The sequence below is a fragment of the Chamaea fasciata genome, unplaced genomic scaffold (assembly GCF_029207755.1).
Source record: "Chamaea fasciata isolate MVZ Bird 193981 ecotype frontalis unplaced genomic scaffold, bChaFas1.0.hap1 SCAF_3, whole genome shotgun sequence".
NCBI classification, from domain to species: Eukaryota; Metazoa; Chordata; class Aves; order Passeriformes; family Sylviidae; genus Chamaea; species Chamaea fasciata.
Window position 1 is genome coordinate 90,568,126 of NW_027094088.1, and position 27,828 is coordinate 90,595,953.

Consider the following 27,828-nt stretch of genomic DNA (forward strand, 5'->3'; position numbering starts at 1 on the left):
TTGTCTAGAAATAATATAGACGTAAGTACAAATTCAGGATTTTTTTCGTGAAGAGTCTCCAATTAGAAATTGAGGGAAAGAAATTTCAAGGAATTTCAAGTCTTTATTTCAGATGAAATAAGCCAGCAGCCATCTTTGCCAGTACTGCTTACTGCATTCGTAGTTAGTAATGTTTTTGAACCTTCATAAAGTTCAGTGTGACATATCTTTTTTTTCACTTGATGCTTAAGATTGCATGCCAATGTATTTGTGTCTGAACAAAACCTTACTGTTTAATTGTTTGTTTTGTTTTTATTATTTACAAGGTGGAATATATGTTGGTAAAATTTGACCATGAAAATAAGAAAGTGCGTTTGATACTCTGTGGTGAAGATGTTGTTCAAACACTGCAAGACAAGGGGGAGAAGGTAAACCCCAAGTGAGTAGCTGTTTCCAGTTTCTCTTTGTTTTGGTTTTTTTTTTTTCAATCCTGTTATGATACTGGGTTAACATTCAAGTCTGCTATTGGTAAAACTGTAAACCACGGATACTGATATTTTCAGATAAATCTGGGGTTCAGGAAGTGAAAAATTTTGAGCACACTTGCAGGCAGTCCATGCACTTTTTGTATTATGCTTTGAAATAAAGGAGGATGTAATTGTGAGCCCACGGAAGTTGCAGTTTGGGTGCTTGTTTTGTCTTGCTCTGATTTCGTGTCTGTGTGTATGCAGTAATCCACGTTCCATAAAGTACATGTGCATGTGCACTTGCTCCTGTGTCTCTTGACTGCAGGAACAAGTGAGGGCTGTATAGGGGAAGCCTGCTGTCTGTAGGAGCACTCTCCCATTTTTGAAAGAGCTGGAAGTATAGATGTAAGAATTGCAGGGAAGTTTTTCCCTATCCTCTCCTGTAGAAAAGCAGCAGTGATTTTTATTTTCTGGTTCTGGTTAAAACCCCAAGAAACAAAGCTTGAGACAGATGCTAAGGGTGACTGCGATTTGGTGTAGGCAAATCCTACTTACTGTACTACACAGCAGCACTATTACTGCCCAACTGCACCTTGCTTTCTTTTCACCACTTCCTGATGGTGAGGTACATTGGAAGGTACATTGAGTTCCTCTGTCAAATATTTAAATAAAGGAGATTTTTCTTGCAAGTGGTATTGATTTCTGAAATTCTCACAAATAATTCATCTGTTGTGAAGTTGCAGAAATATTGAAATGTGCCTCTTCTTATATTATAGTCACCCAACACTCTGGAGACCAGAATATGGAAGTTACATGATTGAAGGAACACCTGGACAGCCGTATGGGGGAACCATGTCTGATTTCAACACTGTGCAAGACAACATGAGGAAAAGACGGCAAGAGGCTGCTTCTATGCTCAAAGAAAATGAGGCTGTTTGCACAGTGACGTCATTTCCAAGGTGAGAAGGTTGTTGAAGTGTTCTCCTGTTCTCCTTACACACTTTTTCTTCGTATTGCGTACAGCTAAACTGTTCAGTGAAGTAGAGAAAAATATTATTTGGTTAAAGTAGTTTGGGTTGATGTTCCAGTCATGTTTCTTAAAGTTTTTAGTGCAACAAGACAAGCAAATAAGCATATTTTACATTTTTAGGTTCCTTCTAACCTGTGATGATTTTGTATTAGTAAACAATACTGAATATTTCTAACATGAAGTGTTAAGTCTACAGTAGCCTACACCTTGAGTTGATACAGAAAATTATATAGAAAAGGTTTCTCTTTACCTATTTAGCCTACTGTGATCTTTATAAGTAGTAATTTTGCAGAACATGGCTAACCTGATCTATTTTTAATACTACTTTTTCACTAAAGTATATGCAAGCTTCTGATAGTTTGGGGCACCTGCACTTAGTACTTCTATTATACAATACTCTACTTACTGAAAGGAGAGCATCTCTCCTGGGTTAATAATACCCTTACAAAGGATAGATTTCATCCTTTTTATTGTTGTAAAGGAATTCTTGAAGAAATTAAATTTAGGATGAACTTCATTATCTAGGAGAAACTGTATTTTGTGACGTTCCTTTGAAATAAAATTCTAGGCAGAGATTTGTTACATTTTTTCTAGCTAGCCTGGTCAGTGAAGTGGATGAAGATAGTTATGCTTATAATGGTGGAAAAGTTGCTCTGCAGTAGAAGTGGCTGACCTTCCTAGCTAGTTTCTTGTGTCGTAGAGAATGCAATAGCCTAAAATTCTTGTTGAGAGGAAGAACAATACAAAATATGCCTTAGCAGCAGTGGTGCCAAAATATCTGCATAATGCCCCATGAATGCTGTTTTAAGAACACTGTTGATAAAATTCACTTTCACATTATTAGAATTATACTAGATGTAGTAAGAGTTTATTTAAAGTCCAGTGGTTAAGTAGTTGTATTAGAGAATTGGGTCTTTTCCCCCTGCAACCTTACAGGTAAATTATGTCATTTAATAAGTTTTACATACAAACGTTTTGGACCCTGTCTTGCAGGGAATAAAGAGAGAGGAGTTCTTCATCTCTTTGTAGATACAGATAAATACTTTTTACATCACTGTAGGAGCAGTAGATTGGACTTCAGTGAAAGCCAGTAAATAATAAGATGTAGTTTGTTTATGACTCATGGGTCATTCCAAACATACTTTCATCCCTCAGAGACTGCACTCCCTAGGCTAGCCTAATTTAGTTTATTATTTCTGCCTTTTGCTATCTTGCCATTCAAGTCCTCGTTGGTTTGTCTGGAGTCTTGCTAACATGTATTTCTGAGGTTTCATGGGGTTGAAGTTTTTTGCCACATAATACGTATGTATGCCTGTGTAGACGTATATATAATAAAATCTGTGTATTTGAGAAGACAAAAAAGCTAGTTAGAGGGCTGACAGAAGAAAGGTAAAGACATAAGCTTATTGAAATTAAAATAGTTCAGTCAAAAGTGAATGATTTGAAAATGCTTAAATATTAAAGAATTCTAGCTTAGATATACTGAATGAGTGTCCCTAGTTCCTAAATTTCTGAACCCTCACTGCTGGACCAGAAAGTTGTTTTCTTTCTTGAGGACTGGAGGGATGCAGTTTTCAATGTAGCACTTGGGTAAGTGATGAAGCTGGCTTTACCAGTTGTAGGAGAACTTACTGAAACCAGGAAGAAGAAACAATATTGAACATAAATAATATTCTCGGAAGTGTGAGTGTTTCCTGATATTTTGAGTAGTTTCTTTGTAATTTTATCAGCTATCTTTTTTTAATCATGCAAATACTAGAGCCTTTCAAAACAATCTTTGCCCTTTTTACTGTGCAACACGGAGAAACTAATCTACTTTACCTCAACCTTGTCAAATGTTCCTTTGTCTCAGCTGTGCTGAAAGCTTATTCTTGTTTCAGGTGACTCTGAAACTTGAAATGGAGTTACACAAAGGGGAGGGGTGTATTCTGATTAGTTTGCATCTCTCTCAGCATTTTACACCTAATAGCTACAGTTTTTCTTTGCTTGTGACATTTGTCTCATAGGAGTTTTTGGAGTTCTAGAAGTGTTATAAGACTTAGAATATGTGTACCACTTGAAACTACCTCTAATTCTTACAAAGCTGGTTAAGCATATACTTTAAAAGGGGTAGATTGTTGAGAGTAGGGCTGGATAAATTACTTTGGCAGTCAACCTGTATGCTCGAGATAAACTGTGAAGCACAGAAAGCAGTTACATGTCAGTATTAATAACAAGCACTAACACACTAAAATGTGTGTACCCCACATAGTACTGAATTTTCCTGCCTCAGCCACTGAAAATGTCCATGTTTGCTGTCTAATGGGGTTCATTTAAAAACAAGGCTGTGTTAACCTTTGTGGAAGGTGGTTGTTGGCTGGTTGTCTACTAGAGTCCTAATCTTTGATCATCTGACCGTTCTAAAATCACAGTCTGTTTCCATCACAGCTTGGATCTCATTGTTGTGTTACATAGGTTAGGGTGTCCTGGATTTACACTGCCGGAATACAAGCCAACACCAGTAGAAGGAGGAGCTTCAAAATCCCTCTTTTTTCCAGATGAAGCCATCAATAAACACCCTAGATTTAGGTAAGAATATTTGGGAAATTTGAGAAATTGAATATTTTGTCACTACCTAAATATCATAGACATATCTGCTAATTCTTTACATTACTGGAATAGGGAGCACTGTATCTGGTTGCTACAGGTATCACAAGGACTTGGACAGAAATGGTTGTTATGACATGTATTTTCTTTTTCAAGTGTCTTTAGAAAATTAATTATTAAGTTAAAGGAACTTTGTATAATAGTTCACACTATTATGGGGCAAAAAGTGTTGATTTTGCTACTGCAAAATTGTTTCCAGTTTGAAATCCTGTGTCTAAATGCTTCCATCATGGTAAATCCAGCTCTCACTTAGGTATGTCACAGAGACATCTCTGTACTCAGTAGCTTGCCTTAATTGGTCTGAAATGGATGATTTACTTCTCGCTGTAAAGTGAGACTTTGGACAATGAAAATCATGCTGTTTAAGCATACCTTTCAACTTGGCCTTGTATTCTTCAGGTCTGTAGCCTTTCACTTCTGACTGTTTTATCAGTGTAGTACTGTGAAATCCATCAAAATAAGACTGATTTTACTGAAGAAAAATTCAGAGTTATATCTTTTACAGTCTATATTAAAACTAGGAAAAGAATTATGTTCTTTTCTCTTTTTTTCTCTTTTGAAGGAGAGTGCTCAAAATAAATAGAAAGTTGACATTCTGAAAGCCTAAAAATTGTTGAAAAAGTAGCTGCAAAAATATTTCCATAAAGAGAAAATTCATATAATTCAAAATACTTTTTCTTTTGTTGTAGTACACTGACCAGAAACATTCGACACCGAAGAGGAGAGAAGGTTGTGATAAATGTACCAAGTGAGTAAATTCAGTCTTATCTTCGTTCTTTTTCAAAATAATTGTTTAGTCTCATGCTCTGAGTTAAGGAGTGTCTGTATTTTCCACACAGTATTTAAAGATAAGAACACACCATCGCCTTTTATTGAAACGTTTCCTAATGATGATGGAGAAGCAGCAAAGGCATCTAAGCCAGACTACATATATATGGATGCTATGGGTTTTGGAATGGGAAACTGTTGTCTCCAGGTAAAGTGCATTTGCTTTCAAGATGTTAGTGCAGATTGTCTTCTCTAAACCCTTCCCTTTGCAACACTTGTCTTCTGTCTACTTTCACTTTCTTCAACTGATACACTGTATATCAGTGTGGCAAAAGGGGAGGTAACAAGTGGTATGTCTAGTATTCTAGTCTCAAAATCCAAGTATACTCGGGTTCTGTGGCCAGGTTTTGCTAGCAGAGGGGGGTGGCTGCTGTGAGAAGGTGCTTCTCCCATGAGAAGGAAGCTTCTACCGTGTCCAACAGAGCCAGTGCCAGCTGACTCCAAGACAGATCCACCACTGGCCAAGGCTGAGCCCACCAGTGACAGTCGCAGCACCTCTGAGATACATAAAATTAGAAGGAGTGGAAAAACTGTACAATTCCTATCTTCACTGCAGGTGAGGATAGGAATGAGAATATGTAAGAGGAACAGCTCTGCAGGCACCAAGGTCAGTGAAGAAGCAGGGAGAGGAGGTGTTCAAGGTGACAGAGCTGAGATTCCCCTGGAGCTTGCAGTGAAGATCATGGTGAGGCAGGAGGTTGGCATTGGAGCAGAGATCCACCTGCAGGACCCCACACCAAAACAGGTGGATGCATGAAGGAGGCAGGACCTGTTACCCCATGGAGTACCCATGCTGGAGCACTCAGTTCCTGAAAGACTGAACCCTGTGGAAGGGATCCAGGCTGGAGCAGTTAAATTAAGTGTAGTCTGTGAGAAAGGCTGTTGTGGTTTAAACCCAGACAGCAAATAAGTACCATATTGTTGCTGCCTCACACACACGTATACCCCCTTGGCCCTGGTGGGATGAGAAGGCAAATCAGAAAAAGGTGAGACTTGTGGGTTGAAATAAAAACAGCTTAATAATTGAAATAAAATATTATAATAATGGTAATGAAAATAAGAGAGGGGGGACCTTATTTCTCAGGAAGAAAGTGGTGCTCAGCAGTACAGTTGCTCACAACCTGCTGACAAATACTCAGCCTGTCCCCGAGCAGCAATTGGCCCCTCCCAACCAACTCTCCCAGTTTATTTACTGAGCCTGATGCCATATGGTGTGGGATATCCCTTTGGCCAATTCAGGTCCCAGCTGTGCTCCCTCCTGGATTCTTGTGCACCTGCTTGCTGGCAAAACGTGGGAAACTGAGAAGTCCTTAATTTAGAGTAAGCCTTGCTCAGCAAGAACTAAAACATCAGTCTGTTATCTACGTTCCCATACTTAATCGAAAACACAGAACTATACCCAGCCACTAGGAACAAAATTACCACATCCAATGCCATGTTGGAGCAGTGAACATGTTCATTAGAGGACTGTCCCAGGGAAGGGACCCCACACTGAAGTAACAGTGTGAGGAGTCCTCCCCCTGAGGGGGAAGGAGCAGCAGAGATAATGTGTGATGAACTGACTGCAGCCTTCATTCCTCATTCTTTTGCACTGCTGGGAGGGGAGGAAGTATTAAGTGGATTTTAAGATTTAGGTTTTATTTCTTATTATTCTACTCTGATTTGACTTGTAATAAAATTCAGTTAATTTCTTCAAGTTAGGCTTGTTTTGCCTTTGACAGTAACTGGTGAGTGATCTCTGCTGCACCAAGTTGGGTCACTGTTAATCTGCTGGAGGGCAGGAAGGCTTTGCAGGGGGACCTGGACAGGCTGGATCAATGGGACAAGGCCAATTGTGTGTGGTTCAGTAAGACGAAGTGCTGGGTCCTGCAGTTTGGCCACCACAAGCCCATGCAGAACAACAGGCTGGGGACAGAGTGTCTGGAAAGCTTCCTGGTGGAAGAGGACCTGGCGGTGCTGGTTGACATCCAGCTGATCATGAGCCAGTGTGTGTCCAGGTGGCCAGGAAGGCCAGTGGCACCCTGGCCTGTGTCAGCAACAGTGTGGCCAGCAGAACCAGGGCAGGGATTGTCCCTCTGTACCCAGCACTGCTGAGGCCACGCCTTGAGTCCTGGGTCCATTTCTGGGCCTCTCACTCTGAGAAAGACATTGAGGGGCTGCAGTGAGTCCAGGGAAGGGCAGTGCAGCTCGTGAAGGGTCTGGAACACAAGTCCTGTGAGGAGCAGCTGAGAAAGCTGGGGGTGTTTAGCCTGGAGAAAAGGAGGCTCAGGGGAGACCTTATCACTCTACAGCTTCCTGAGAGGAGGCTGTAACCAGGTTGGGGTTCACCTCTTCTCTCAGGCAGTCAGCAACAGGACAAGAGGAAATGGCTTCAAGTTGCACCAAGGGAGGTTCAGTTTGGACATCAAGAAGAAATTCCTCACAGAAGAGGTGATTAGATACTGGAATGGGCTGCCCAGGGAGGTGGTAGAGTCACTGTACGTGGAGGTGTTCAAGGAAATACTGGTATGCACTCAGTGCCATGGTCTAGTTGACAAGGTGGTGTTCAGTCATAGGCTGGACTCAGTCATCTCAGAGGTCTTTTCCAATCTAATTGATTCTCTAATCTCTCCCTGGCCTTACCTTGATCCTTGAGCCTTCTGTTACATTTTCTTTTCCCAGTCCAGCAAAAGAGGGGAGTGATTAAATGGCTTTGGTGAATATCTGGCATCCAGCCAGGGTCAATCCAATATACCAGGTTTATTTGCTTGCATTATGATTTTTTTTCTGCTAATATTCAAATGTAATTGGATGAGTTGCTGAGAAGGTTTCTTGAACTGGTCAGACCACATTTGATCAAGCACCTGCTCCTGAAACTCCAGCACTTTTCAAGTGTGAAAGGTCATCCTCCACTCTGGTCATCTTTTAGGCATGACACTGTGGAGATGGAAACTGAGCTGTCTTGTAGAAATGGGAGAGGTTTTTTAGTTACTCATTTTGGGTGTTTTCCTCCTTATGCACCCTTAGAACAACAAAAGCAGTGAGTGGCAAGAGGTCATGGGAATATTTTTTAAAATAAGTAGCTGTCTGCTTTTGTACAATTTTATTTCATTTACAAACATAATGAACTCCTGTATAAAGTTTTTCATTCAAAAATATTTTTAGCTATCTGCTAAGGAGCTGTCTTCTCACTGCTTGTACCACAAACCTACCAAATCCATGTGGGTAGTTGTCTTCTCTGACTGTGTGCTGGAAGATATTTTTGATTCTGTTTTCTCTCTTTTTTACATGCCCACTTTTGATGGTTTTTAGTAATTTGCCTGAGTTATTCCTGTCTTTACAGTATCTTCCCTTTAAATCCAGGTGCTAAATATTAAGAGTGCTTTAATCCTTTCATTTTCTGTTTGCTTTAAATGTTTCTCTGATGCTGGGCACTAACACCTTAGGTAATCATGATCTTGATAAAATGTGCTTGTTGCCACCACAGTGTTGGAAGCAGAGCTAGGAAGAGGCTAGTGTTAACTCTCTATGGGATTAAAGGAAATTCTTCAGGCACTTCTTGTTTCGTAGCAGGGACAGAAAAACTCATAAAAAGCAGTCCATTTGAGTTTAAGAAACTAGAAAAGCTGTATAAATAAAAGTTCTTGACAGGTGCCACATACGGTTTCTTGTCACTAGGGCAAATTAATGCGAATCTGATGAGATAATAGAGTTTACATAATACTGTGTGGTTTTACAAGGTGTTAGTTTGCCATGGTTTGTTTTATATCATCTCTCTTATTTAAGACCAATAAAAGAAATCCAGCCTTATTCAGTCATTGTATGAACTTCAAAAACATTATTAAATTCCTCTTTAAAGGAGTACTATTTTACTATTAGATGCATTTTATTATTGCATTCTGGTAATCAGTGGCCAAATTCAAATTTGGTAGGCCTGTTATCATCAAAGGGAGAATGAAAACAATGCTGGCAGCTTTTTCTGTCTCAACTGATAATTCCTGATAACTGACTAGAAGAAAACATGTATTGCCCACCTATTTTTGTAAGGTAGTTTGTCATATATGGACTTCATTTCATATTTGGGGGGTGGTCTTGTTGGTTAAGTTTTTGTTCCTTTTTTTCATACTGCACACCAAGCTTCAGCTTGGTTCGATGCATTTCCAGAGGTAAAAATAATGTCCTGATGAGCTTGGGCTGGGATGGCCTGCACTGGCAGTGCCTATAGCCCTTCTGGAGAAGACAGCCATGCTCTTTTCCTCTGTAATGGGACGTTTGCCTAGAAAGCATGTTGAATCTCATATTTAATGTGGTTTGGAATAAACATAAAAGGAAAGGGGAGGCAACTATCACTGTCTGGGTAAAGAGTGTAGGTGTCCTGCCAACCCACCCCCACTTCAAGGCTGGCTCCCTAGTGCTGAATGTCTAAAATTAGTGATGAGAAATCATACTTAGCTGCTTTTCTGCAAGATAATTATTAATCCTGTCTTTTAACCAACTGGGTTTTTGTTTGTTTGCTTGGTTTTTTTTCTGAAAAAAACAAAACAAGCCACTTGAAGGATAGACACAGAAGGAATATTTTCTCAACAGCACAGCTGTTTTCTAATTTGGGATGTTTTAATGAATATTGGATGAAGATTTAAAAAGACATAACAAACGCAAACAAATCCCATATTTCCCCTATACCACGATCATCAACACTCCCCAAAAAAATCCATCACTGAGGCACCACTGAGCTCAGGAGTTTTGGAGGGATTTGTTGGTTGGTTGGTTTTTTAAAGTCTTGCTTGAGGGGCAATTTGGTTTAGTGGCAAGCTGAGAAGAACATTTGTGTTTTGTGGGATGGTCTAGTCACTATCCTTGGAAGAGGAAAGCCTGTGTACAACTGGAATTCTTCAGGACAGCAAGCAGAGATGTTGATTTAGAGCTGAAGCCTGTTGCATAATGTTATCATGGTGGTACAGGGGAGCATTCCCATCTAAGTTTTCCTCTGATCTGTGAACACATAAACTGCTAAGACAAAGGGAGTTTTGAGACTGGTCACTCTGTGCAGTTTTTAAATTCGTGAAGTGCTGATTTCCAAAGTCTAGAGGATAAGGTCGGCTATTAGAAATGTGTCTTTAGTTTGATGCTGCTCTGAGTAAATTTCACAGAAATATTACAAAGGAGTTACCTATTCCAGTGGCCTATCTGTGGTAGGGCTTCTAAAGCATTAATACCTTCTGCAAATAATTCTTCTTTTCTATTTTTTGCTGGGTTCTGGCCTCTAATACCAAAAAAGCTGGACTTTTTTTTTTTAAATGAAAGTTACAGTAGGTGCACAGATATTCTTTTTTCCCCCACGTTTTTTCAAGATCAAAGGCATTGAAATGTTCTTTAAAACAGGATTAGCGTCACATAAAGCAAATGTTAAATCTACAATAGAGTCAGAGTGTTGTTCTAAGTTAGTAGGTTCCTGGCTTACTTCCTGAAGATGCATTACTCACCCATGTGTGTTCTGGATGTTAACTCAATTTTCTTTGATTCTGGCAAGTATTTGTATATTCAGCCTCACCATAGAAGCATTAGGGTCTGAAATCTTGTAATGAACATCGAAATGGCATAGAAAGAAGCTTGTAATATAAATGCCACTGAGAGGTGGGGCAGAAATGTGTCCAAGACTTAGGGGGAAAACCCATTTAAAAAAAAAAAAAAAAACACAAACTAAAAATCCTAAAATTTTTAGTAGATAGATATTTTTATTGTATACTTGTTTTTAAATCTAGGAAGATTGTGCTTGTTGTGTGATTGTAGAAATTTAATAGCAACTGTACATCTTCCAACAGGTAACATTTCAGGCTTGCAGCATTTCTGAAGCAAGGTATCTCTATGATCAGCTAGCTACGATTTGTCCCATTGTGGTAAGTAATGGACATCTGTCAGATGAATTATTCCTTCATGGCAAAATCCACTATATAAATAAAAATAATACCCAAATTGCAAGCTCACAAATTGGGAGCAAGCTCTGGGAAAAGACTCTTTCTAGGTTGTCACATGTGTCATGTTAACTATTTAATGTGCAGATGACACCACAAAACAGATAATATCTGTTCCTTCTTGGCCTTTATGTCTATTTCTTTTCCTCTACTCTCACTCCCACATGCATGAGACTGTTGTTGAGTAGTTTTAGAAATAGATTTGGGCGGTTTTTCATGAAAACAAGGCAAGCTTGCTCCTTAAAACAATTTTTCATTTTTCAACTGGTATTGAAAACCTTCTGGTGTTACAGAGGGTTTCGGCTTAGGCTGTTTAAATCTATCCCTTTTATAAGCATGTTGTCATAAACAACTGTTTATAACAGGAGTTATGAAAATAAAGTATCTGTCTGGTCTGGATGATGAGTAGATCCTGCCTTGAGTGAGTTATGTTCCAGCTATGTTACTAAGGTGCTTGGCCAAACAAAAATAAACAAAATAAAATGATTGCCAGGTGAATTTTGGAAGTGAGTGTGCAGAATACTTGCTGATTTGTCTCAAGAGTGCTTCTGCCAGTGTAATTTTTGTGTTCCTTAAATGCTGATCTGTCGAGGTAAAATATTTGGAGAGTGTCAGATGCCACTTCAGGAATGCTAACCCTTGACCCAGGCATTTTTCGGAGGTAGCAGTTGAGATATTTGATTACACAGGCTTTGGCTGTACGTTAAACTTCAGTTCCTTCTGGATCCCTTTCTAGTGGGGTTGTATTTTGCTTTTGTTTCTTTGGGCTGTGCTTTGTTTTGATGCCAGGCTGTTTCATTGTAGATGGCGTTGAGTGCTGCATCTCCATTCTACAGAGGCTACGTGTCTGACATTGACTGTCGCTGGGGAGTGATCTCTGCGTCCGTGGATGATCGAACGCGGGAGGAGAGAGGGCTGGAGGTACGTCATCTTATGTCGTAGGTGTCTGGGCTCTTTTGGGCAAAAAAGTTAAATCTGCCTTAGTATCAACTTCTGCTTGTGTTCATCAGAATCCCTGATGAGGGAATGTGATGGTCTTTGTGGTAGATAGAGGAGAGATGTTGTAAATACCCACCTTGTTTGGTCAGTTTGTGTTAATAAATATGTATTTTTAATTAGGTATGGAATCCCAGTCTTCCACAGCTGGCTGGAAAGGGTCCCCATGATGAACTTTATAATTTATGCTTGAGCCCAAAAGGCGATAATTGCACTAGATTAAATAGTGGGTGCTGCTGAGTAGTGTAAACTAGAACTAAATCAAGAGAGCCAGGTGTCAGAACTTGTGGAGTTTCTCTAAGCAGGAATTGCCATTCAAGGCACTTACAAAATTACATAAAATAAAAAAATTTTAAAATTTACTTGAAATATTTCTTGAACTACTTATTTTAAGGGCCTCTCTAAAGTGTGCACATGGTGAAACTGTTGGTATGTGTTCAATGCTTTCCAAGTGCTTGGGGTAATAGTATATTACATCAGGAAAACATTTCTATTTCTAGAAAGTTGTAGTCAATGTGTGATGACTGATTTTTTGCTCAGCTAAATGTCTGCAAACAAAATAGTTGCAATTCCAGAATCACTTTATATTGAGCCTATTTAAGACTCGTGCTTTTAGTAATTTTAATTTAGGTTGTAGAGTTTTTTTAAATAGGATAATAATTCTCAACATAAGTGTCATTAGTGAGCAAAACGTAGGTAACATTGTTAACAAGCTGTTAAAATATTGTATTCTTAAATTATATAGCCACTGAAGAACAACCATTATAGAATCAGTAAATCCAGATATGATTCCATAGACAGTTATCTATCTGAATGTGGTGAGAAATACAATGACATTGATTTGACAATAGACAAAGATATCTACGAGCACCTAATAAAGGAAGGTAAGTGTTTGCTTCATTATGAGCAGGTTAAGAATCATGTTTGCAGAGTGTGGGGATATTTTATGTTTTTGTCCTTGTTTGTTACAAACATTGTGCACCCCTCAGAGGGACTCCTACTCAGGAAGTATGTGTGCAGAGTAGTCTTAAGAGATTTTTAAAAAGGATTAATTTGTAGCAGAAACTGTCCCTAATGCATCAAACTGAGTTTCTCAAGCTGGAAATAATGTTTCATTTTTATGGAGAGAGTTGAACTGCTTTAGGAAACATGACACAGAATGCATCAGAAACCAGGAAGAATGGCAGCCACACCAATATTCAGCTGCCATTTCCAAACAAGAACCTGTTTGTTTTTGGGGTTTTTTTCTCTTTTTTAATCATTTCCTTCCTTCCTGAAATCATCACTTTAACAGGATGTGGTGGGTTGAGGTAGCATTGCAGTGTTAGATATTTTCAGTCTTGTAAAATAAAATTTCCTAGAGCCTGTTTTGATATATGTGAATTGTTTGTTTGAATTTTCATTTTTTAGGTATTGACCACCTTTTGGCACAGCATATTGCACACTTGTTCATTCGAGACCCATTGACTTTGTTTGAGGAGAGAATACATCTAGATGATGCAAATGAATCCGACCATTTTGAGGTTACGTCTGATTTAGAGGAATTTAATAAATATATATATATATAATTTCTTATTTTTATGATACTACTTAATTGGAGGATGGTTGTATTAGCTAACAATTTTTTCATTAATTTTTCACTTCAGCTAGTTTTTTAGCATATGACTTTGCAGTTGTAAGCACATTCATTTATTTGTTTTATCTTTTATTTAGAAGGTGATGGCTTATGCTTTAAACCAAATAAAATATGAAGAGCCTAAATTATAGCTGTGTATATAAATGTTAAGGGGAACTGTCAATTTTTAAGCCTTCCTGAAAACTGGTTTGTATTTTATTTATGTAGAAATCTGTCTTTTAAAGCTTTATGGGGTAATAGCTGTGGTAATATTAGGCCTTTTTAGTTCAGAATGTGTCAGCCCTTCGTGAAAAAATGAAGTCAGCTGCTTGCCAGTCCCTTAGTCTCTTGTACATAATACTCAGCCAAAACATCATGAAAAAGTACAGCATATTTGCTCCTGGGATGGGTAATTATACTGTGGACTTTAGGAAGTTACAGCACTTACTTTGGAACCACTTCTCTAACCCGCTATGCTGTTCCACGGAAAACACTAGGACTCTAGTTATCTGCTATTTTTCTTTGATTATATTAGAGAGCGATGTGTATCTGGATTGTGACAGATTATTTCATGTTCTCTGCAGAATATTCAGTCTACAAACTGGCAGACAATGAGGTTTAAGCCACCACCTCCAAATTCAGATATTGGATGGAGAGTGGAATTCAGACCTATGGAGGTAAGTAAAACATCAGTATGTACAAGAGTGCATTTCCTTTTTAAGTGGAAAAGTACCAGGCATTCTGCCATCCAGTATCAAACTCCTATTACTTGTGCTGTGTTTTCTCCCCTTTGATTTGCTAGATGCAAGTGAAGTGGACAGCAGTATTTAATCAGACATGGACTGTGGGAATGTAACTGACAGGGGAATCCACTGCAGCACATCAACGCATGCTAATGGATTTGGGGTGATGGAGAAAGGAATTAGGCTTGTATTAAAACAGCAGTAAACAAAGCCCCATTTAGCTTCTAGAGACTATTTCTCCAGTACATTTCCTGGTACTGAACAATTCCACTGTCAGTTTTGTTTTTTTTCACAAGTGCTTTTATTCTATAGCTGTCTGTTTCTAAGCTCTCTGAGTTTAATCCTTTTAGAGTGGAAATTTAAAAGCTACTATACTTCCGTAATTAGGGAGCCTGAAGGTGCAGGTTATTAGTCTTTTGAAATACAAGTGTGCTTTGCATCGAATTGCAGGGTTGAGTTTGTTGAAGCGTGTGCGTGCATTATGCACTGGAAGTCACTGCTTGTGATTGCACGTGTGCATCACCCCTCAGCAAGTACACTGTGTGTGAACACAAGTACCAACATGAACATCTGAGTCAAACTGTTCCAGACTCTCCTTGCATGAGTGTGTTCCTGCTAAAGTAACTGAATCTCTACTCCTTTCATGTCTAGGTCCAGTTAACAGACTTTGAAAACTCTGCATATGTTGTGTTTGTGGTATTGCTAACCAGAGTGATTCTATCATATAAACTGGATTTTCTCATTCCTTTGTCCAAGGTAGGTGTGAAAGATCAGATCTGTTAGAGCTAAATGTAATGCATCAAGTCTGGTTTTTATCCCCTGCAAGCTAGGAAATAATATTTCTCCACTTACAGAACAGTCATTTTTATCTTCCAGTCAGTTTTCATTTGTACCAGTACTTCAAATTAATTTAAACTCTACAATACTGAACAAATATTTTACTGCTGTTTCAGGGAATTAAACATACACAATTGCTGTAGGAATTTCTGTGATGCCTAGCAGTGTCTAACTGCTGCAGAACTGTTGAGAAATACCATTGCCACGAGGCTGTTTTGAAGCTGGGAAAGGATATGTTTCTCCCATTTTATGTGCAGGGGAGAAATAACCTGAGGAAGTCAAAATAAAAACATTAGACTTATCTTAACATGAATGTTGCTTGTGTCTCATGCTCTTACTCTGTGTTTTGTTTGTATCTAGTGGGGAGGGAAAGGAGGAGTTCCGCATGGTTAGTGTTACACAGTATTTGAGTGGAAACAAATGCTGCTGATTCTGGTCACTACTGTGACTTCTCTTTAGACAGACAAGCCATGCAAAATGTACTTTTTCCTTAATCTTGTCCTCACAATTGCTGAACTGTTTTGTCTGAAACTGTCCTTGCGTGTCCTCTTTCTGAGGCACTTGACCAAAACATGTATTTTTTAGATGGATATCCCTGCGATCTTATAGGTAACTTTAAAATTAAGATCTTGTAGGGCTTTTGACACTATGCTGAAAATTCAGCATAGCCATAGTATCCTGAGGCTTTTCATAGAGTTTTTTAATAAAAATGGAGAAAAATACTGAAGTCATAAATTTACAGTAATCATACCATATATACATGGTATTATTTGGTCTGCCTTCTAAAAGGAGATGTCAGGGAGTTCAGACTGCATAAATAACGCAGCAATTTAGCACTTAGATTACATAATTACATTGTTATATGAGTGTCTCAAAAGCACAACATTTTTAACTACCAGTTAAGAGTGAATAAGAGATCAGGTGCTAAAAGAACCTGAACAGAATTGGAGGGCTGGGGGGCTGAAAATTGCTTGGGCTTGCCAAGCAATTTGGCAGGTAATGCAACACAGAATTGCACAACCATTGGTAAGCCTGCCTCTTTCACATAAAATAATAGGGGGTTATGGGGCTAATCTCACACTAATCTTGGTTGTCTGATTGAATGCGGTTCAACGCTCGTCAGCTGGGACTGGTGTTCTTTCCAACTTTCAAAACAACCTGTGGTGTAAATAGGTTTCATAATATAAAATGAATTGGAAACAAAGCTTTAAAAGGTAAGAAGTAAGCAAAGATTTTGCATAGCCTTTAGTTAAATATCAGACAAAGAATTCAGCAAATTAAATCTCTTTTTCTGAAGACAGTATGGTAAGGCTGATGTCCAAAAGTTGTATGATCTTAATTCCCTGAGAACACATCAACCAAAGAACTTGGACGAAATCTTCAGTCCAGAAGGACAGAGCAATGATGTCATTTGCAGAGCAAACGTTGTAGTTTGGAGGACTTTCAAGAAGCCTGAAATTTAGAACTTTTTTGCTAGCAATCTAAGTTTAAATATCTAACAGATGTTTGGGAATGGAATAGATACAATTCCCATACAAACTTACTTGAATGCTGTATCTGAAAGTTTGTTTAATACAGTGATAATTCTTCTAAAGACAGTGATGATTTTGTTAATAAAAGCAGCAAATTATAGCTAGGGAAATTGAAATTTTCTTCTTCCGTGCTTATTTAAATTGCATCTAAATATGCAAAGAAGTCTGCCAGAAGGGATGCAACCTGTTAATCGTAACTGTTCCTGTGTTTTCATCCAAACTTAAATTAGCATAGCATGTTCTAACATGACACCATTACCTATTCTGCTGGAGACCCAGTTTCATAAAATGTCATCTGTTCGTGGGTTTGTCCTGGACACTGAAGCATGAGATAAAACTTAGCTTCACAGCTTGACCTTGTGTGATGAAATAGTAAGAAATATAGTAGATGTTTCAGCTTATGAAACCCATATGTGACAGTTCAGTAGAATCTTGCTTTTCTAAAATGTCACAGATCTCTGAAATACTTTTTTTGCCAGGTGGATGAAAACATGAAGGTGGCCCAGAAAAGAGATGCTGTACGACAGGGAATGTTTTACTTCAGAAAAGATATATGCAAAGGTATCACATCAAATAATCTGACTAACACTGTTGTAGATGTTTAGTGCACGTCTTGCCTTTTAACCATTTTTTCCTTTCCCTTTGTCACACATGAAGGTGGAAATGCCGTTGTGGATGGATGTGGCTCTGCACAGAATGGGACAGGCACTGACACAGAAGAGTACACCTTAATGAGCATTGATACAATTATCAATGGGAAGGTCATAGCCTCTTCTACCTGGAACACATCCTATTCTACCCTCCCAGAAACCAGACTGAGTGTGTTTTATGCTGATTCTGTTCTCTTACACAGGAAGGAGTCTTTCCTGGTTTGATCCCAATTTTGAATTCCTATCTTGAAAACATGGAAGTGGATGTGGACACAAGATGCACCATCCTAAACTATCTGAAGCTAATAAAAAAGAGAGCTTCTGGTATGTTTGATGTTTTTGGACATTGACTTTCTTGGCCTTTTTCTACTTTCAGTTGGATAAGACTGATGGGAGTTGTGTATGTCTCGTTATCTGTTGAATCATTGAGCAAAGGACTGGAGTGTGTTCTCTGGCTTAAATCTTGTCCTATTTCTGATTTTTATTGTTTAGTGATTCATTTTAGAATTTAAATTACGAGTAACTGATAGAGTAAAAATCGTGGTTTAGAGGGTACTATATACCCAGTCCTCGATCTTGCTTTTCCACATCATTTACTGCTGCTTTTGCCACTGTATTGTCCACTTTGTAGTAGTTCAAACATACACTAGTCCATTGTGCCCTGTCACTTAAGTGTTGTAAGAGTATTTGAGGCTGGGTCTGATAGTTTGCCTGATAATACTGGTGTGACTCCAAAGCTTACTGCTCCAAAGCATTCGTAAATCTAAACTCAGGTCTGCTAGACCATGGGCACGTAGACTTTAGCTCACTGATATGAAAGTCCTTCCATAAGTAGCAGAACTCCTTCAAGACAGAGCAGAGCAAGCTCTTCCACTGTCTTTCCCACGTTGCAATGTTTTTCAAGACAGGTGACTAATGACTGTTTATGTTTCTTCTTAAAATGCAGCAATATAATGAGTTAAAAATGCAGGCTAAACTTAACTCAGAACTGTGTGCTTAGCTCAGTCTGCAGCAGCTTTTTAGCTTTTTCTATGTAAATCACCTGTATAACTGCATTGATGTAAATTTAGCTACATGATTAATTTTAGCCTCATAAGTCAAGAATTTTTTTTCTTCCCTCTTCCCCCCTCCCTCTCCAAGTTTTAAACTAAAGTGTTGCATTCCTTTTTAATTCTTGAAAATTACTGTAGGAGCTTCTAGGTAAAGACCTTTCTAAAGCTGAGGTGGAAATCAGGATTTTGTCTTATCTGGTAATTCACTAGTTTAGTAGTTCTTCAGAATAGTAACATGTTTTTAAACATTCCCTTGTCTGTTGTGTTTTTTGTGGTTGTTTTTTTTTTCCTTCAGAGAAATGGTCTTGAGAAAACAAGGAATCCATAACTCTAGCAGAGTCTTTTTCCTGAGGCCTAGTGACCTGGGTCCAGCCCCAGCCGCAGGCCTTCCCTGCCAAAGAAAAGCTTTGTTACCTGGTGCAGAGTTGCAGTCATTGCAAAAGTCAGCTCCTGTATTTACACAGATCTAAAAGCTGTGAGAGTGAAGTAGATAAGAGTGTAGGGTTTATAGTTCAGTTCTTATGAACTGAAATGACTTTTAAATGAGGCTTCTTAAGAACTAGAATTCACAGAATAAAAAAGCATTAGGTACTGTATTACTGTGCCATGGTATTTCTCAGTTGTGAGCTTTGGATTATTCCAGTTTTTTCTTGATCTTAAATGAAATGTTCTAGATCTGCAGCCTGTTCAGTATGAGTCATATCACAAAGAGCGGCAATTTTTCAGATTTCTCTAATGGTGAACACAGCACTTATGAGTTAAGACCACTGACACCTTAGCTGCTGTGGCTGTAACCTTGCCCAGGCATAATTCATTTGAGCTTCAGTCACCTCCTCTCCTGCAGCACAGCAAGGAATTACCCTCATGGTCTCTGTATAGCTGATGTGTGACTGCCACCACTCAATGAGACTACAGATTTGCTAGGCAGGCCAACAGCTGGTGATCACCACCATTTGGTGGTGAAAGCAGTACTGAGGTACCAGCATCAAGTGGTCCTGGTGTGCTCTCTTGGCTCCTGGCTGCCTGCAGTGCAGTAATCACAGAGCTTGATGAGCATTCACAGATGTGATTTCCATGATTTTTGCATTACCTCTCTTGAAGCAGTTACACTTTTTTTTACCCTGAAGTCATACAATAAGACATTACACAGTTCTATTATGCGCTTTTTGAAAAAATTAATTTTGTAGTTTTTCATGTTTAAATGCTCTTCATAGTTATTCCATGATACACCTTCTAGTTCCTGTGCTGTAGGATCATGTTTATCTACTCACTTGTCATCAGCATTCATAATTGTGTTGACATGTCCAGTATATGGTCACACCTGAACTTAAAATTCCCTTTGCCTCTCCTTGCCTGGAAGGTATCTCACACCTTTTGTCAGTCAGTAGTGCCATACTCCCGTTGGTACTTATGAGAGCTGCAGGCTGTGCTCCCAGTGAAGGTGTGCAGGTACAGCGGGGCAAGGCTGGGAGTGCCTGGGCTGCCTGGCCACTAGGTGTCTGTGTTGGTGTGCACTGGACACTCCTCAGCTCCTCCAGCACTGATGTGCAGCCTGCATGGATTGCACTTCAAATGTGTTTCTTTTTAAGCTTCACTCTGCTCATCTCCTGACTCCACTGACTTCTTGCAGGCCCCCTGCTTCTCGTTGGTGTCAGAAAGTTTTCATGTTGAGTTTTTAGTGCCTTCAACAAATAAAGTCTCTTGGGTAATTTTTTTTCCTGCCCTCTTATGTAGAAGTGTAAACTCTGGCCTCATTCTTTTAAAACATTAGTTCTGGTTTTTGAAGCACATTTTGATTTCTAGTAACCTTTTTTTATTCTGCTTTTCTTTCCAGTACTTTCTGCATTTTTTCTGATTTGTCTTCAGGTACATCTGTTCAAAACCACTCCTAGGATATTTTTAGATAGTGTTGGATTCTTTTTACTATTTATTTGTGTATTCCTTCACACGTTCTCTAACTTGATTCCTCTTGCTTTTTGCAAGAGGAAGCCCTTGACTCTTTTCACTCTCACAACAAAGCTGATGTTCCAGTAGCTAGCCATAAAAGTTTTTCTTGGCTCTTCGAGCATCCCATCAGCCCATCTTAATGTCTTAACTGTCAGAGTTACCTTAAACTTGTAGTTGTTAAGGTTTGCTTGCACATGCTGCATTCAGGAGCAAGATTCAGCAGCCTGGACATTGGTGTCTAGCCAGCCCCCAGCTGCTACTTCATGGGGATACCAGTCTCCTGCAAGCGGTGTGTGTCATTCAGTGACCTGGTATAGAGGTGCTGGGGACCTTAGGTACCTGCTGACCAACCCAAGAACTGTCAAGTGAAGCAGAGGCACTCTGTACAAACCAGAAGTTGGTGTAATTGGGAACCAGGCTAATTTTTGCTAGAGTAGCTGCCAGAGGGAGAAAGAATAGTAAGTCAAGGTTGACTGATCAAAACTAGCAGCTCAGTTGGATGGATCGTCTACAAACTTATTTCATATAAGTGTGGTAGTGCAGAGGTGTCTGTTGATTCATCTTAGCCAGATTCTCTGTTAAATGAAGCGTTTAAGCTCTTTTGCTATACAATCTGTTGGTAGCACTTGTTCCAGTTGCTACTTCTCTCTGCATTATGTCACTGGAACATGTGAACGTTGAAAAATTGCACCAGATAGGTGGCTTTTAGACAGTCAGGGATATGTGAGCTTAATTGTACCTGCAGTTTAGCCATATTTGAAAACCAGAAAGTATTGGAATGTGTTTTTCATGAAAGCATGGGCTCCTCATTGTGTATATAGTACACAGAACTCTAGGTGTTAAATTAGAGGTATAAACTGTGAAATCTAATTTCCTCTTGTCCACAGGAGAATTAATGACAGTTGCTCGATGGATGAGGGAATTCATCGCACAGCATCCGGACTACAAGCAAGACAGTGTGATAACTGATGAAATTAACTACAGCCTTATGTGGAAATGCAACCAAATAGCTCAAGGCCAGGCAGAGTGTCCTGAACTATTGGGGGTAGGATTTAATAAGAAACAAAGTGGAAACAAAACTGACTCTTCGGAATAAGTGAATGATTGCTTCTTAAATAATAAAAAGATTAAGCCTTTTAGCAAAGCACTAGCAAAGATACTGTGAATCTGGTACAGTTTCATGGTGTGAAGACCAAAACAGGGATACTGCACTATAAATGGGCCAATCTGCCTAAATATTAATTTAAGTCATCCTAAAATAGGCATAGTCTTATTGTTAAGGTTTATACAATATACTTGTAAATAGTAAAATATTTTTATGATTAACATCAATGTATTTTAATAACATTGTAACTAAGGTTATTGTGAATTAGCTTGTAACTTTTTTATGCTTAATATAGAAAGAAAAATTGTCATGAACAGCTTTGTAAATGTAATGGTACTTGTATATTATATGCATTCCAGTTACTGAATGTTTACTGTAATTTTTTTAACCTGGAATGTGCTAAGTAATTTACCTTATTGTGTAAGAAAAAAAAAATCCTTCTGGATCTACCTGAATCACAGATACTTCTTCCTTCCATTTGGGTTTTGAAAGTGTGTAAGAACAGACAAATATGTGTGCATCCCAGTTGTTAATCTTACAGCAGTTTCTCAGTTGCCACAAGACCTGCATCCACTTGTAAACTGTAAAACTCAGAGGAACAGATAGGTCTTTATTCAGATAATGCAAGTCAGCCTGCCTGCAGATGCAGTTATTTTCTTCCCCTCTGAAGTAAGCTGTATGCTATCTCAGTTCAGAAATCTGCCCAGTGATTTCACAGAAGAGTAGTTATGGGAGATGTGTCGAAAGAGAGGAGGAAGTGAGAGCTGGACATACAGCTCTCTTCACAAAGAAACCAGAGACACTTGCTCTGGACTTCAGCCTGCTTGACTGCTCCTCTCCCACATTCTGCTGTTCCCATAGTCGACAATGACTGCAGCACAAAACCAAACTTCTGTCCATTCTTTCTAAAGGTTGAGGTTTTAATTTTGTCATTTTGTTAATTATAAATATTTTTGTCAGCATGTTCATTTTCTATAAGATAATTTATGTAGGTGGCTGGGGTCACCTACATAGCTGTAGTTATGGACAACTTAATCCCCTCTAGAAACAGTTTAAAGAGAAATTTTGGAATGCACTAATCCTTTGAATTGGAAGCTGGTGCTGGGAGTGACTGTAAACTATTTAAATTCAGCCATTGTGTCTGTAAATAAAGCAAACTTAAGAGGCCTTTTTGATTTAGCTTCTTAACTGATTTCTAAAAGTGAATTGCATTAGGGATAGAAGATGCAAAGCTTAATGGAAGCATATATAAATACCTAAGATGTAATGATTTTTTTAAAAGAACTAATGGAGAAACTGCAGTGGGAGGTGCACCAAGAAGCTTTTATGTACTGAATTACACTTTGTTCTGTGTTCACAGGTGTGCTTTAGAGAATAAAAAGAATGCTCTTCTTCTGCAGTGGTGAAATTGTTTTAATTAAGATGTAGGCATATGCTAATTTAGTTTCTGTAATAAGGAAATAAAAATAAAATTTGCAGTATGTGTTGGTTACTTGCATGACTTTTGAACCCACGTTTTCAGATTCAAAAAAGGAGGAGTTGCATACCTGGCAAGTACAACTCACCCAGACTCACTTTGTTCATTCACAGTGGAGCTTCTCAGGACTCAGACAAATAGTCTGACACTCCTACAGCAAAGAAGTCCTTGCTATTGCCAAGGCAGCATTTGTCTGATTGCACAGCATGAGCTACTATGCTTGGAAATCCCCTAAAAATAGTTGGAATGGTTTTCTGCTGGTACTGAATCAATACATGTCCTTACTCCCTTTCAGTTGTCATTGAATCACCCTTCCAGCTGACAATGTGTCCTGTTAGTTAGAGAACGTTTTGTCATGATGCCTTAAAAGTTGTGGCTGGAAGTTTCCCTCCGGACTTCTTGTGTGCATGTTTTCAGAAGGGATGAGTGAGATCAAACACAGAGCTGCTGCTGTTTGAGACATGCATGGTTGCAGTGTCTAAGCATTGTACATTCACTAGATGAAGAGTTCAGGTATGTGATCCAGCCTGTTCTTTACAGTGTGGTGAAGGCTGTCAGCACAAACCAGAGTTGCTGCAGGGACAGGGGGCAAGCTTTGCCACTCTGTTTGAATACAACTTAGAGGTGGCTCTGCTCTGTCTGTGCCTACTCTTAAGGTAGAGAAGCAAATGCTAGTCCAAGCCTCAAGCCCTGGCTGACCTTTTGCAGAGAGCATGAGAAACTCCTTTGGGCTATGGATGCAGGACTTTCGGTTCTGCAGTCATTAAGTGCTTTCATGGAAATAATGACCTTTCCAGCAATCATGTGAGCAAAGGGAGGGGAAGAAGTATCAGGCACCTGAGGTGAAATGTGATTTGCCCAAAGACTTCAACTGTGCATCAGTTGTGGCACTTTAAATGATCATTGTGTTGGCCCCAGTTCAGTCCCAGTAACATGCTTCATGCCTTCCACTCAGTTTTCAGCTAGGAGATCCCATTGTGATCTCCAGAGGTCTTGATGCTATGAACTCTGATGCCAGTTCTCTCTTGCATCAGACTATTTATGCTCAAGGGTCTCTTTCTGGATTATTATAGCCATGCTTTTAATCATGGCCTGCATCCTTAAAATGTGTCTCCTTCTGTGTGTGCACAGAGCTCTGCAAGCAGCTTGCTTTTCTGGGAGTGGTGCAAACCTGCTCCAGCCTGGCTTCTTCTCTCCACATGGCCGCAGGTCCTGCCAGGAGTCTGTGCCATTGTGGATTTCCCACAGGATCACAGCATCCTTTGGGCATCTATCTGCTTTGCTGGGAGTTCTCCTAGGAGCTGTGGCTGGATCTCTGCATCCCCATGGACCTTCATGGGCTGCACCATGGCCTGCAGGGAATCTCAACTCTGTCACCTGGAACACCACCTCCTCTTCCTTTTTTCTGACCTTGGTGTCTGCAGAGTTGTTTCTCACACATATTCTCACTCCCCTCTCCCAGCTGAGTGCTGTTGTGCAGTTTTTTCCCTTTTTCTTAAAATACACTATTCCAGAAGGACTACCACTGTTGATGGTGGGCTCAGCCTGGGCCAGCAGCAGGTCCATCTTGGAGCCATCTGTCACTAACCCTGCTGTACATCGGGGCAGCTTCTCACAGAAGCTACCCCTATAATCTGCCCTGTACCAAAATGGGGCCATGCAAACCCAATACAGTGTTCCCTGGAATAAGATTCCCTTAGAAATGGGAAACTCCTTCTTGTAAGATTCTCCTAGACAGATGAAGTCACAGGAAGGCTTTTCAGGCTACAGTGCTTTCTGCCCATTCCCTCTCAAGTATGAGGATTCACACTGTACAGCCATGGGAGCAGTAAATGCAAATTCCTGCAGCTTGTGTAGCAGCATTGTGTCTCCCTTTCAACAAAGCAATGTCTTTTCTGAAGACAAGTGTAACTGTAAATACTGGCTATGAATTGAACAACTGGGCAAGATACTATGGCTTATGTTAAGTAAGAAATGGCTGTAAACTTTTCCTCAGTCTTTGAAAACAATGTTAATTTAGCCAGTGAATTTAGTTATGTATCTCAGAGTTACTCCAAAGTTACACCCCTGTGGCATGACATAAAGGGAAAACTAAAATCCTGCTGACATTGAGAAAGTAAGAAGTAAATTTTCCTTCATTTCCCAGTGAAGGAAAGTTAAACAGCCACATTGTGCTCAATAAAAAAAGGGCTGGTGCATGATGGCTCCTCATCATTGACTTTTAAGAGTTTGTGTTCTGGCCAGGAAAAAAACAGTCTATAAAATATTTAAGAAACAACAATTGCTCTTACTCTGGAAAAAGTCCAAGCTCCTATTAAATGCAGTTAGATCAAAAGTAAGCAGATTTTAATCTGATGGTACAGGGTGATGGTACAGATTTTGATGAAAGATCTTAAGGAGTGTGTTACTATCAGTGCCTTGACAACAGCCAGTCTATGTGGCAGTGAGGAGTTGCTTGTTGTGTGTTGCTCTGGCAGGTTGTGTTCAGAAGAGGTGACTGGGGGCAGGGAGGAGGAAAGAATGGAGGAGAGAAGCCTATTACCATCCTGAGAGGTTCCATTTTCTCTCTAGTCTTTGTGCTGGGGAAGCATCTGTGCCAAGACGACCTCAAGTTCTCCAGCTTCTCAAGTTCAGTTAGGTTTCTTCTTTCCCTTCAACCATTTTCTAGCTTGGACTGTATTCCTTCCCGTCTGTTCCCATCCGTGCATGCACAGGCAGAGCTGGACATCTAATCCTTGCCAGCTTACTCACCACATGGGCATTCAGAGGCCAAGAACTTAGAGTGTTTTTCTTGGCACTGCAAGGGACTGGGACTCCTTGCCCAGAGACCGTCACACAGCTGCCTAATGAAAAACAGGAAAGCCTTCCAGCAAAAAAAATACCTCTCTGCTGAGGGGAAGCAAGAGTTGGCATCACCCACATTTCCTACCTTTCATCCTACTTTGCAGCGTTTCTGTGCATTGTTCATCCCACTGGCATCAGCTACAGGCATCTGATTCTAAAGAGCAGTAGGACAGAGGATGGCACGGGATGTGAGTGGAGGCAGGCCAAGCTGCCAGCCAGCTCTCCAGACACCCCTGGCTGTGGAGAGCAGGAGATGTGGCTGTTGTACTCCTTTTCAGACACAAACTGGACCACTGAGCATGAACCACTTCTTGCCTGTAGTTTCTCACCCTGGCAGGGTGAACCAGAGCAGTGCAATATAAACTCCAGTGTGATCCCTGGGCTTCAGCTGCATGACCATTGCCAGCAAAATGAAATAGCCTTGGCACAGAGAGCAGAAAGCCAGGCAGGGTCCTTGCTGGGGTGTGCTCAAGGCACAGGGATGAGGTTGGACAAAGCTCATTGCTAAGCCCAGGGCCAGCCCTATGTGTCCTCCTAAGGTAAGAGGCATTGCAGTGAGCTGGGAGAGAAAACAGCTGTTCTTGGTGGAATAAAGGGGAAAAGGAGCCAGAGCCACAGCCGTTTTCCATGTCCAAATCCTCTGTGGATTTATGCCCAAGTTGCTACTCACGGGTTTAGTCCATGAACTCCTCCTGGTGGGGTTGCAGAGCAGAGCAGCAGTGATTCCTCTCCCTCCCTGCTGCATTCCCAATGGGAAGGGGCAAAGGGCAGCTGAAGCCAGTGGTGGGGCTGCCTGGGGACACCCCAGCTGGGAGCCCTCCAGGCAGATGTGCTCTGTAGATGCCCTATAAGCAGTGCAGACCTCCGTGTGTGTTTAAAGAGCAGTCCAGACCACCATGTCCCTTTCCAACATTTGGTTTAGCCACACAATTGCTGGCAGCAAAACTGCCATGGTCCAAATTAAAACATGTAACATTCCAGTGCTTCCGGACATGACACATCCTGTACAACCATGTGAGGCGAAGAGGTGGATTCTCCTTTTAAATGCAGTTTGCTCTTAAAATAATAATTTCTAGACAACAAGCTTCACTCACTGTTTTAAAAAAGCCTTTCTGGGCCTCCTCAGAGAATGGCACAAAACAACGTGTTTCAGATTTTTGTCTTTTTCCCTTTACTTCCAGTGCAGCTCAATTGGCACACATCCCACAGCTTCTTGCGGGGGAGGGATGCAGCCATTTCCAGAGATGCATGTGAAAAGCGGAGCTCCAGAAGGGAGTGCCCACACATCCCTGGAAATTCTTTCTAACTTTCTACTTCCTACTCATCACAGCACACGTGGTGTCATCAGTATCTGACCATTCCCACTCAGGCCACAGGAACTCAATGAGGTGGCATGGTTAGGAATGGAGAAGGTAGCCAGGCATCCTGCTTCAGTCCCTCCAGCTGTGACTCGGGCTTCCAGAAACATGGCATGTTTGACCTTGCTTTTAACTAATAAAGTGCAATGCTTGCCTTGAACCCTAACACAATGCTGGGACAAAATATTTCTTATCCTGCCTCAGAAAATCAAAATCCACAGAACAGAAAGGAAAGTTAAGAGGATTACAACTAGGCAATAAGAGTATCCAGGGAAAATCCCAGCGGTCTGCTGTTTCTCACTGAGCGTCTCCTGTACTCCTATGTTTGTACAAAGCTCTGAATTAGTTTTCAAGATATACCACAGCAAGCTGCTCTCCGGGGGAGCGGAACACCTTCTCCAGGATCATGCAGTCCAGAAGGGATCATCTGCCAGGCACACCACTTGTCGGGACATCAGCAAAATGGTTAACTGTTTCCAGCTCTGCTTTCATCCTGAAAGGGGAGGTTTATCTCCTTTTGGCCTGCAGCCAACAGTTTTGTAGTGTGTCAAAACTTTGGTGCAAAGCACATTTACTGTTATAATGACATACTACATCTAACAGCCGACATATGGTAGCCAAAGGCACAATGCAGGTCTAGAAGTGCCCACAGGGTGATGTGAGGTGGTGAGTCTGATTCTCTAATTGTAATTAAAGTGTAAAGCATTATGATATATTTTATCATCAAACTGCATGGTCTTTACAACTTTTCCTCAGCTGTGCCTAGAGTTT

General features: G+C 40.1%; 1 protein-coding gene across 1 annotated transcript in view; it reads left to right on the forward strand.

The window, feature by feature from the left end:
• The window catches only part of GCLC (glutamate-cysteine ligase catalytic subunit), a 36,843-nt gene extending 13,973 nt beyond the window's left edge, over positions 1-22,870 (forward strand). The window contains exons 2-16 of the mRNA XM_066179773.1: positions 306-418; positions 1,223-1,405; positions 3,931-4,044; positions 4,812-4,870; positions 4,962-5,098; positions 10,752-10,826; positions 11,706-11,822; positions 12,643-12,781; positions 13,308-13,420; positions 14,097-14,189; positions 14,907-15,011; positions 17,104-17,185; positions 17,282-17,385; positions 17,478-17,598; positions 21,161-22,870. Of these exons, the coding sequence (XP_066035870.1) occupies positions 306-418; positions 1,223-1,405; positions 3,931-4,044; positions 4,812-4,870; positions 4,962-5,098; positions 10,752-10,826; positions 11,706-11,822; positions 12,643-12,781; positions 13,308-13,420; positions 14,097-14,189; positions 14,907-15,011; positions 17,104-17,185; positions 17,282-17,385; positions 17,478-17,598; positions 21,161-21,369 (1,764 nt within the window). The 3' untranslated portion in view covers positions 21,370-22,870. The remainder of the gene's footprint in view (positions 1-305; positions 419-1,222; positions 1,406-3,930; positions 4,045-4,811; positions 4,871-4,961; positions 5,099-10,751; positions 10,827-11,705; positions 11,823-12,642; positions 12,782-13,307; positions 13,421-14,096; positions 14,190-14,906; positions 15,012-17,103; positions 17,186-17,281; positions 17,386-17,477; positions 17,599-21,160) is intronic.
• The last annotated feature ends 4,958 nt before the right edge of the window (positions 22,871-27,828 follow it).